The sequence below is a fragment of the Caloenas nicobarica genome, chromosome 14 (genome assembly GCF_036013445.1).
Source record: "Caloenas nicobarica isolate bCalNic1 chromosome 14, bCalNic1.hap1, whole genome shotgun sequence".
Classification (NCBI taxonomy): Eukaryota; Metazoa; Chordata; class Aves; order Columbiformes; family Columbidae; genus Caloenas; species Caloenas nicobarica.
The window spans coordinates 16,799,111-16,811,581 of record NC_088258.1 but is presented as its reverse complement, the minus strand read 5'-3'; the positions used below and the strand labels follow the sequence as shown (position 1 = coordinate 16,811,581).

The 12,471-nt window shown below is 41.2% G+C and overlaps 1 protein-coding gene across 5 annotated transcripts in view; it reads right to left on the bottom strand.

The window, feature by feature from the left end:
- PARN (poly(A)-specific ribonuclease) overlaps positions 1-12,471 on the bottom strand; it is a 58,578-nt gene that overhangs the window by 11,596 nt on the left and 34,511 nt on the right. For all 5 annotated transcript variants that reach the window (XM_065644563.1, XM_065644561.1, XM_065644562.1 and 2 more), the window contains one exon: positions 11,975-12,049. In XM_065644563.1, the coding sequence (XP_065500635.1) occupies positions 11,975-12,049 (75 nt within the window). The remainder of the gene's footprint in view (positions 1-11,974; positions 12,050-12,471) is intronic.

Genomic DNA, 12,471 nt, shown 5'->3' with positions numbered 1-12,471 from the left:
TCACCTACGTTATGTTAAATGCCAGTGAAACTGGCATTACAGTATTAATGTTGTTGGGGTTTTTTAGCCTAGTTGCATTTGTCAGCCCTTTCAGCACACCTGGGCAATTCCTGCTGCAAGGCATCACACCGGGACACACGCCACTCAGCAGCTGCATCAGCAATTCTAAATGCACTTTCTCCGGCCTCTCCCACTAGAATTACAAAAGTTCCTGATCGTTGCTCGTGTTGACTCCATATAAAAAGCATTGGGCACACTCTCTGTTGGCTTCTCTCAGAAAGAGACGCAGGAACTTCACAGAATTCTCACTCATTAGCCAACATTTCTGCTGATTTCTGCTCTCCAATCTGTCTTCTTCCCAGCTCAGTCTTTGCTGGGTGTGCTTTTCTCTCATATTGGTCTTGCAATCTACCATAACTCTAAATGTTCTTCTATATTAAACTCGCTGTTTTCTAGTTTCTCTGGCAAGGCCGTACTCCTACCTGCTTTTTAAAATTGTCTCTGCTATCATTAGGCAGCAGGTTGCCCCCAACTTAACCAAGCTACGCCCCATTATCCATTGCTGGTTCTTTATCCCGTTTTTCTTTCATGCAGGGCAGCCTCTGTCAAATCCATATTTCTCGAGTGTCAAACGAGTTTATTTTCAAACCTGGCCCAACCACAGCCTCTTTGCTCCATCTGAACATAAGCGATTTAGTTCCAAATCTCCCCCCTGCTCACCGGTTCCTTGGCCTCAGACGGGGCCGCAAAAACCTGCAGAAAAGAAACCTTGGGCCGCCCCCAAAAGGACCAGCACACCCCAAACAAGCAAACAAAAACACATGATAAAAATTACTCCATTACTGGTTTTTTGTTTGTTTGGTTGTTTTTTTTTTTTCCTTAAAACAGACTAGTTTGCAAGCCAAAATTAAGAACAAGGAGAACACCGGGACAGCCTCCCTCTCCCACCAGACTAAATGCACAGTTTTTCAAACTACAAGCAATCTTTAGGATTAGGAAGGAGGCAGCCTATACTGACTCCTACCAGTACATTACTGTATTTAGTTTCCTTTCTTAATGCTTCTTCACTTGGAAGAAGGCCGTGTAGCACCCCAGGCTTAATGATGAATGGCACTTGTTCAAACACAGAAATACAGAGTAGATTCAATCTCGCAATCCTTGTACTCTCTTCTCTGCCAATACATACAGCAAATGAAGTTCTAAACTAGACGGCTACTTTAGTGTATCACTCAGTGATTTTCAAATTTCACAGGCATGTAGAAGAATCTAGAAGACTACAAAACAAAAATGGCTCTTCAGCAGGAAAGAAGCAATCCTGGGAATAACTGCCCTATGAAGTATGTTACTCTTAGCCCTGACAAAAGAACAATTTCAAAAAACAACTAAATGCAGTCTGGCTACAAAAAAAAGTTAGCTGAACTGTTGCTTTTGACAGTTAGCAGGTCAGAAGGATTCCAAATCATTTGTATTTCAACAGAAAAATCTGAATGTTTCCTGCTTTTGAAGTGTTGGGGCTTTGTGGGTTTGCTTTTTTCTTTCTTTCTTTCCTTTTTTTTTTTTTTGTTTCATTTGTTTCGGTTTGGTTTGTTGTGTCTGTCCGTTTGAATTCTGCTCGCCCGGAGGCTCACATCCACTCGGCACCCACGGGCTGAACGGCACTGTGCAGTTTTCGGAGAGCGAGCCCATCTCACCTCGTTACTGCCCAAACTGATCTAAGGCCTCGTTAATTTACCAGCGTCACACACAGGATTCTTTACAGCCTTGGTCATCAACCCGCACTAGCAAGGCAGCTATTTTGTCCAGTTGGAGGTTTTCAGCACATCCCTTGCTAAAGCTTCTAGAGAGGTGAAACATTATCCTGAAAATAGATTTCTCCACTTTTAACAGAAGGACCCTGCACAGGTCTACTTGTAATAGCCAAATATTTCAATTGTGGCTGAAGGGAGTCAAAAATAGCGGCTAATTCAGCTACAGAAAGCCCGACCGCCAGCTTTCCATTTTCCGTAAGAAACCCTTTTGCGCATGCCAAGGTAAGTACAGCCGCCCTGCCCAGCGCTGCGGAACGCAGCCACACTTCATCAGCCCGCTCCGCCGATCCTTGTCCTCAAGGAAGGGTCAAGAGAAGAAAAACCCTGCCTGCAAACTATTTAAAAAAAAAAAAAAAAAGCTATCAAGATCTCAGGAAAGACCCCCTGGGATCATTCTGCACCGAAGCATCACCAAGGGAAAGTTTTGGTTTGCTCTGAGGTCAGGAGATAATTAAAATTCACTTACGATTTCTTTTACTGGTCAAAACATTTAATCATGTGGAAGTCAGAGCCTAATTGTTTGCAATCTGTGCAGTGTTATTTTGGATTCCAGCATCACTCAGAAAAATTCAAAAGCCCTGAAGTTAAAAAGTATTTAGCTCCCAGAACCATAACTCGAGTTGACCATCTCAGAGATCGGTAGAATGACTTATTCTGTCTTTTCTTCAGCGATAAGGAAAGCAGCCTCAATGTAACTATTAATATTAGGAAGTCTCAAGTTTCTTAGTACCAGTTGTAGAAATCAGTCCTAAAATACACGTGCTTCAACAAGTTTTCCATTATTGATCATGCCTGTTTCCCCCCGGTTCCCAAGGGAATTTCCCGAATTTCTGTGTGTGCATCATTCCTCTTCAGCTGCCCAAACGTTAACCAGGCTGGGAGGTGCTGTATTTCAGAAGTGCCAAGTCTCAACATTTTGTTAGAGAACTTAAAGTTTCTATCAGTTTCACCAATACACACCACCTGTCCAAACTACCCTAAGAAAGTATAGCTCTTTGAAATCATCTGTATTGCATTTACTAAAATAAAACGTGCAACACTTGACTGATCATTTTCACACGTTTAGAAATATAGATGTCTAAACATTTTTGTTCAGGAGAAAAAAAGCCCAAACCAACTGAGGTAAAACCTGTAGTGCCCAGAAAGAAAATCTTCACTTTGTAAAAACCACTTTTGTCCGGAAACACAGATACAGAATTAAGTACAAAATATTCAAGGGCCAATCACTATGCTAGGAAAACATTCTTTCAAGTTACAAAATAAATCCACTTTGTTAGTTAACCCCATACCTGGTTTCACAAGCTGTATTCTAACTGCACAGAGACACAAATTAGGGCTGGCAAAGATGCATTTCCTTGCTCCAAGGAATCTGTGTACTAGAGACTGATGGAGAAACATAATTTAATGATTTGAAGGATCCATAGTCTCTGAATTATATTTGGTAATAGCAACTACCTGCAGGCTGTATCAAAACTGAAAGCTCCAATTGTACATGGTGCTGACCATCTCCTTCTGTCTTCCTCTCCTGTATTAGCCTAAGAGAGTGGAAGGTACCTCTAGGGATTCTAAAATAGACTTAAATAAGAGTGTTGTGCAAAGATTGTCATAACTGTTGCCATCTGCGTCCAGAGCAGGGCGCAGTATCGATGGGGTGACAAAGCAGCTGTTCGCCTTGCAAACCAGGATGGCCAGTTAGAGAGCAAACCGAAGTACGTCTCTGACCCTCGATTTAGGAGAAAACATGAAAATGAACAGGTGATCTGAAAGAAAATGGTTTTACAGAAGAAAGAAAAAATGCCAACTACAAAGCGGGGCAGAGAAAGAGGAAGGATCCTTAGACAAGTTGAGTTGAAATAAGACAAGTCGAGTTTTCGACTCAACTTTTTTCTCTCAACAAAGAACAGAGATGATACTATGGTCCACTGAGACATTTCACACTATGCACATGTATGCGGATTGCTATAAAGGATTTTAACTTTCTTAAAGACGCAGTTACTTAATTACTGAAAGAATTCCAGCTACTCAGCCTTTGCACCTCGGTCAAATACCTCAGGAATTGAAACAAAAGCTGTGGAATGTATCACCTAATTTCAAAAAAATGCAAATCAAGTGAAAAGGTAGCCAAAAGACTTCCAACATGATATTAAGAAAAAGCTACTATATTCAAACTTACAGGGCACAGGGTTTGGGGTTTTCTTCTGTTTAGTTCAACTGACAAGAAGTATGGCTGTAGGTGACTGAAGGCAAGTCGATAATCAGTTCTCTTAATTCTGCATCGCTAATGCTGGGAGTTGTAAAACAGTTATCTGTATTATGATTTATACGACAGGTTTCACTGTAAAACCACGACTATAATATATAAACCCACAATCCATTTTCTTGTTGGAGTCAAGATTCCTGAATGACACAAGTAGAAATTCACTGCATCTCATTCCCTGCATTTACAAGCACAGAAATGCTTTAAAATCAACACTGGAGGATTTTAATTTCCAGGAGTATTAGTGAAGTGTTCAGATCTGCTAACCTACAAATTTAAAGTACAAGATGTACAGAATATTGCCTTTCTAGTCAGACAGGGGGTCTCAGTGGCTGGTTTCACCCGAGAGCAGCTCGGTAGCAGCCGGCAGCATCCCAGGCCTCGCTCCTTCCTCCCTGCTCGGCCGCTGGTCCCGCGCAGCGTTGCGGGTGTTCGCTGACCTGCTGACGAGCCGCTTCGCCTCACCCACCAGCACAAATCTTGTTCTTTTTTCTGGACACAGAACCAGCAAAAGCAAAGCGACGAGAGCTCACTGTTGGAGCGGGGAAAGCGCCATCCCCTTCACAATCTTCTGGAAAACTATATGCAGTTTCAAGGTAATGTATGGTTGTAAAAAATTCAACTTGCGTGAAAACAATGCAAAAGCACAGAGCTACAATGGGATTATATCTTACTACAACTACTAGTTTCTCAAATGCTGTTTTGATGCAGCAGAAGAATTCAAGACATTCAAAAATTAATATGAGAAATGCCAAGATTTGTATATCTATCTATAACTCTGCACATACACACATAAGATTCAACACTGCAAGTTTAGCATCACAGACAAAGCCACTGATGCCAAATTTAAACCAAGCTTTCCTAAAACATCAAGACCTTGTGGAACTTCGGAATCCAAAACTTGATGGAGAGAAGAAATCCCAAAAAGCTAGAGAAACTGTTTGAGACTGCACGTTATTTGAATAAAAAGTAAAATAACAGTAATGGCTGAGATTAGACACGCTGCAGTACGACTCCAGCTTCCCTGGTCTGCATTAAGGCAGGTTCCAGCCCACAGTGTGTATCTGACATGAATTTCACATTACCTTATTGGTGAGAACACAGTCATATAAACTATGATTTTTCAAAGACTCTGGTAATACAGTAGATACAACCTGCCATTTCTCCATATTCAGTGAGAATATGACTGATGCGCACACAGTCTCAAAATACACGTGTTTATTTTTAAACCGTGGTGGTAAGCGTTCACGCTAAGGAGAAGATTCTACAGTAAACTTTATAAACCACTAATAATCCATAAAGCCCAGCCCTGCCTGAGAAAATCCCAAGCCCAGAAAGATTGATGATTTCACCTAGAGCCACTGAAAGGCCATCACAACTTCAGCTGCTGCACCTGCTTTAGCCCATTGCTCCCCTGCTGGCCACACGCGTTGGTCTCCTCAGTGCCCAGAGGAAGAACATAATCCTGAACAGTCAGTTCTGTGGGAGCTCACAGATCGGGGCACTAACACATGGAACAACTTAACATTATTTCCATGCCTGCCGTTCATGAGCAGCAGTTGCTTCTCACATGTATTTAAAATGTCAGGTTAAGCGTATTGACTGCATTTTAAAACAGCAGGAAAAACATTCTCAAGAAGATTTTAAAGTTAAAATTACTTTTAAATCGAACCAGTAGTCTTAAAATACTGTAGAAGTTGCTCATAATCAGAACATAGACGTTATTAAACTGCACCTAAGCCTTAGGTAAAGAGAATTAAGAGCAAGCATTAGCTGCTAAGGGAAAATAGACCTGGTGTATTTTTGAAGTACCACTGATAAACTTGTCCATTATTTCCATTAACGTATAACTACGTCAAATGTCTCAAAAGAGAAATGCAATTTTACTTTCAAGCACTTTAAAAAATCTAACCTATTTATAAGACTTTTCCCATGTTTTAGACATTAGCCTGCCCTCACGTAACAGCATTTTATAAAAGTACATTTTATATGGCCTATAAAGGCTCCACAAGTGCAAAGGCATCTAAAGAAACTTCCCTTTAGAAGTGCATCCGGGTTCTTTTTGACTAGCGACCTAGATGGTCACTAAAAGTTGGCTGGCAACAAAATTAAAGGAAATAATGAATAACAAGAGTTTATCTTTGATACGAAGCATTAACTGAGGACTCACAAACTAGTTGACTGCCCAGAACGGCTGAGATGCTGAAATGGTTGAAACACTGAAATACTTCAGGTTACATCTATTTATTAAAATAAAATACTGGGTTTACTTTAAAGTTAAGACAAGCTGAAGTCTCTCTCATCTCCCCCACCATTTCCAGACTATTTGTATGAAGTCTAGACCCCTGTAAGTCAAGAGGCATTGAAACAGTACTTATTTCATACTAACCTTTCCAGATGAAAAGCCGACTTTATAAACATACAAAGCTGAATATCAGCCAAAAGCAAGCTTATCTAGCAAGCTGCAAGTCATAAAAGACAGGAGTTGTACACCAAACGTTGGGGCTGAAGTTTCTCGTGTTTATCAGCTATCAGAGTGCACACTGCTTTATCTTCTGCCGCACGCTTCCAAAGCACGCGCTTCGTGTTCGACAGAAATGCAGAGACCGCTTCATGTACCATTTGTCAACCGTAAGCTCTGTCTCCCAGATGCCCAAATAAAGGAGCACCAACCATTTAACAAATTCTTATTAATTACCTGCCTTGAACAGCAAACCTCAACAGCAAATAGACTGTATTCATTGTCCATTATTGTTTTCAGGTGCTTGTGACTTGGAAATCATAGAATCACGGAACGGTTTGGGTTGAAGGGCCCTTCCCAGGTCCCCCAGTGCCCCCCCTGCCATGAGCAGGGACATCTGCACCAGCTCAGGTTGCTCAGAGCCCCGTCCAGCCTGGCCTGGGATGTCTCCAGGGATGGTTCAGCCACCACCTCTCTGGCCAACCTGGGCCAGGCTCTCACCACCCTCAGGGCCAACAATTCCTTCCTCATGTCCGGCCTGAATCTCCCTCCTTTAGTTTAAAACCATCACCCCTTGTCCTGTTGCAAGAGGCCCTGATAAAAAGTCTGTCCCCATCTTTCTTATGGGCCCTTTTAAGCACTGAAAGGCTGCACTAAGGTCTCCCCAGAGCTTCTCTTCTCCAGGCTGAACACCCCAACTCTCTCCGAGCCGTTCCAGCCCTCTGACCACCTTGTGGCAGAGCATATTGCAAAAAGTGACAGATGAGAGCCATCTAAACCAGCAGTCTCGCTAACTCGTTACTGGCAGCTCCGCAGTGACGATGGACACAGCGCAGCCCGGGGACTCAGAAGCCCCTGGGCCGGCTCTGCGGGTACCGGGCACGGACGGACGCGCAGGCTCCAACGCGCGCGATCGTCCATGAACTGACATTTGTCTTCATGTAGCTTCCACTTCAAGCTGTAGTTCACGTTCTAATTGTAAAGAGTAACATGATTTTATCCAAGAACGAGCCTTTTTCACTCATAGTAAATCAGAGGATATTGCCAAGATGCAAGTCGTATGAATAACCAAATAAAGTGAACATTCATTATTCTCATTATTATGAGAAGGCTAAGGGATTTGCTTCTTGTTTCCCAAGGTTTCTGGTTTACGTGTTTTAAGCATGCTGTATTCAATTTGAAACTCAGGAGCAGCTCCAAAATTGCCTACAAAAATACTGCCCTTTCCCCTAGTTATTTTTTCAGAGGGAAATATTCTTTTTATCCTATGCAAATATTCCTAGATCCTTCAGGGTAACACTTCAACAATTAAAAAATGGGAATGTACGTTCTTCCTGGCCACATACACACTACTCATTCCCACATGAAATTTGAAGAGCTACTCATTAGTTTAATTCGGCTAGTCAGATTTATACTTTTGAAACAGAAAAGCATATGGATCAGTGTTTTGTCAATCAGTTTTTGAGCAGGTCTTAATGGTTCCCATCCCTGGGATTACATCAGTCAGGAACACGGCTTTAAAGAGCACTGGGGAATGAACAGATACCTTTTATTACCTACATATTCAAAATGGATTTCAATGTGTATTAACATGAGAAATCCAACTTATTCCCAGGGTGTAGATGAACAAGCGTTTTGGCCATTTAAAATACGTGAAGCCAGGAGAGTTAGAAGCAACAGAAACAGCATAGAACAGCCTATACGAAGGGTCACATTTTAAGAGGTCTGTTGTTTGTTTGATGCAAAGATTAAGCATGAGCATGAAAATTAATTAGCTATCTGAAGTGTGAAAGACAACTTAAAGAAAAAAACCAAATCCTTTCCCCCAACCTCCTCCCCCGTGTTTTTTCATTTTAATCATGTAAAAATTACTCTCGAAAAGCAAAACCTTTCAAAGCAGCAAGGAAAACAAAACCACCTGCATTTAGGACACAAGACCATCACAATTTCAATACGACCCTTAGATACAGTTACACAAAACTAGTAGTATGGACAAATCACATGTTCCAAATTCTGTTTTAACACCTAACAAGGCTGAACAAAACAAAAGGGCACTGGAGAAGAGTTTTTAAAAAACGAGCGAGATTCATCAACCTGTTATCCTGGGTATGTATTAGCCACCAAGGAATGGCTGCAGCTCAGCATTTAAACGATCTGCTGTTCAGTTCTGCAACTCTACATTAGTTCAGCCAAGTATTCAGTATTGGAATTGCGGCTGCAACTGAAAAAAAAAAAGACATCTCCCAGATCTGAACTGACTTTAAAAAAAATTTGGTAGACCCAGCTAACACTCTACCCAGATTATTACAAAACTGATCCTATTTTCACAGCTTTTCCCACACGCTTCCCTTATTAAAAGGATGCAAAATAAGTCTGGACATTTTTACAGCACTTAGACTCACATACGACGCAAATGTGACCACCTTATCAACACAGGGAAACTTCCACATGTTTGCGATCCATTTATTTTCCATCAGTGTTTTGGCTGCACGTGTGCTTTGTTAACTGCACACGTTCCTACGGGCTCCAAGCCAGAACCATCGCTAAGAGGTGAGCACAAACGTACGGCTGCTGCAACATCAGGCGTTGGATCATATTGTTTGACAGTTCTCCAAGGCTTTTTATATAGTCCAGGAGATGCAGACATATTTATATAAACAGCCTAAAAAACAGGCCACATAATGAGTTTTTCCTAGGTTTTTCACTAAAACACAGCTCACTAAATCACAAGTACAAATGCTGACTTGTATTGCCAAAGCAGTTCATTAAAGAATTTAAGATCAGGAAATAGAATAACAGAATTGATTTTATGATGTATTTAGTAAAGAGAAAAAGAAACCACAAGGTTTAAGCGATTTCACAGTCCAAAACACACGGCTTTTTTGTAATTGAGATTGCTATATTTTGTCAGCTTGGTTGGCTGACTGCTTTCAGTATATCAGATTTTACTAAACCGATTTCATAAAAATCTATGAAAGACTATAATCACCTGAACTTGCAAACGAATAACATGTTTCCTAGTACACAGGCCACGGAACAAGCTTCGCTGCTTGTCAAAGCATTAAAAAAAGGACATACACAGAGAGCACTGCCAGAAAGATTAATTTTAAATATTCTGCTGACATTCAGTTCTTTCTGCAGTATGTAGCTGCTGTAACAAAATATATATATATTTTTTTAAATTAAAAACCAGTGGTGTTGAATGTGTATGCCCAGCACTCAGAAAACAGGTCAGTAGCTGAGGTGACAGTGGTGGGGAAGTTACTGTAGCGGCATCTAGGAAAGCTTGTAGCATATGAAATGGCATAAACCACATGGGTTTTTATTGGAAACAAATAGTCTTTCAAGTCTCACTCAGAGAAACAAACAATCAGCTTGAAAAGAATAGGGAAAGGCAGCACAGATATATAAACTTACAGTGACCTATAGATATTCGGTACATCACGGCATCTGAACCAAAAAGCAGAAAACACAACTTGGTTGCGTTCCACCAAAGACAAATCCTCTTGGCAAGACAGGAAGGTGGAACAATTCCAAGCCTTTATTCCATTTTTCCTCAGCCTGTATCTCACACATGGAGATCAAACTCTGTATGTTACATCTTGCAATGTACTCACTGCTGCACGAGGAGCATTTCCCTCAAGCCCTGGACGACGTGCTGCCATCCCCACCAATAGAACACACACAGTTCACATGTCATGAATGCTTCAGAGGTAAGAAACTAAGACGACGCGTGCACAAAGTGCCAGCAATGCTTTCCTGAGTTACAGGGCTAGCTAAAATACGGCCACATTTATTTGGACACAATCCTTTATCTGGAACTCCTCACTAGAAATTATATGGCCCTTATATCTATATATAGATGAAGAAACAATGGCTCTTGCTGCTCTGGAGCATTTGCCGTAGGGAGGCTGCTGGTAAGCACTCAAAATCCTCCGCAGAGATACGTACATATGAGAAAGCACCATAAACACTTACATGATGTTAATGAGGAATCAGAGAGACGCACTGATTATGCATCCAGAACCTGAAAGCTTCTTCATTTCAGCTTCATAAGATAGATGATGGTGAACTCAGGAGTCTTTTCTTTTTTTTTTTTTAACTTAATCATGGGAATTCTGGAAGGACAGCTCTTAAGAGAACAGAATTTCAGGCACTTTATCAAGTGTATACTTCTGTTCGTGCTGGCTCCACAGCATTTGATGCAAGCATTTGAATAAACAGGGCTGACGCTACCATAACATACCCCAGATAATCATGTATAAAGGGTATACTTCCAGTTATTGTTCTCAGCAGCAAGTTTATGGGCCAGTCCTCAAATATATGCCCGAAAGAACTACAGAAACCACTAAGAGCTTGTGGATCAAACTACAACCAAGCAAAAATATTAAGGAAACAAAACCAAAACCAAACCCAGTCACCCAAACAAAACAACCCCGAAACCCCAAAAAACCCAAACCCCAAACAAACCACACCTCAAAAAGATTGTTTTTCCTCATAACTGGAAGCAATATTTTCAGTGAATTCAGAGGTGCTGGTCTCTTCATATGCTTTTTGCTTAATTCTTGGTGATTTGACAATAGCGTTACATATTCCATATTTTTCTTCTGATACCTAGATAATGTTTTGCTCTATGCTTTCGGTCAGCTTCTTATAGTGGAAATGGTTCTTTCTGGAGTATCTTGCACCATCATAAATAGTAAAATATTGCTATTTGTCCTAATACGTGAATTAGGAATGTGGGTTCACGAAGAGTATGTATTCATGCACAAATTTGCTTCTTTAAACTAAGCCCTCTCTCTCAAAATCAAAACCAAGAAGCAAGATATTAAAAAAACCAAACCCAAAACCAATCGACTTTCAAGAAAAAAGTTACACATGTACTTCCATGAACTTTTTTCAAAACTAAGCTCAAAAGTTCAAATGAAAATGAAAAAAATGAAGGTCCTGATGGATTGCATACACCAACTGCAGACACATTAGCAGTCCAGGCTGTTAGGAGACTTATTTTGCATGTGTTCTACAACACACCAAAAGGTTTTCCACTGCACTTGTTACCTGCAAATGTAAACCACACCAAACGTGGTATCTGTCCAAAGGATATTTGAAGACAAAAACCATAAAAGTCTTTGACAGCTCTGTCTTGTGCAAAGTTACAGTAACAAACCTCAATAAATACTGCATCAACTGAAGAAACCAGCACCACTGCACGTGCAGGCTCAGGTAGTTAGAAGGTGACGGAATGAAACACAAAACTCTCAAGCGAGCCCAGTTTGGGCGTATCTGCTGCAACACATGCTGGTGCTATAGGAGTTCAGCTCCTCCTGCAGCATCCGAACCAAGTCAGGAGTTTTGCTGTTAGAACCACAGACCCTGTTGGCTCAGAGCATTTTAGAGGAGCCAGGTGAAGTCAAGTCTAAATAGCGAAGTAAATTCCGAAACGCTTACCTATTTGTACTTGTTCTGGCTGGCTCAACGATACAAATGCTGACGTATCATCAATCCACGAAACCTGAATGTTACCTAGAAAAGGCAAAAGAAATTATGATGGCTATATTCGGAAATGCAGCATTTCCTAAAGACACAGCATGGACAAGCTCCAGGTCCCACTCGCTGCTCCTTTCCCAGTCCGGACACCCACGATAAGAGATTCCAGTGGAGTTGGGCTGGGGGGAGCACAGGGATGATTGTTCACACAAGTGGAGACCTCCAGTTACTGCAGCACTCCAGATCTTCAAAAACTCCGCTTTGTTTGTATCACACTATACCCCATTGCCCGGATATGCAATGAAAACTTCATTTGAGTCAATCTGAGAACAAATGCACAAAATCAGGGACCTCATTTGGAAGCTTTGACAATGGAACAGCGGCTGGAAATAAGTTTCTCCATTCATCAAGCAGTTAGGCCATTTTCTACGTGAATGGCTTAAAATGTCACATTAGCG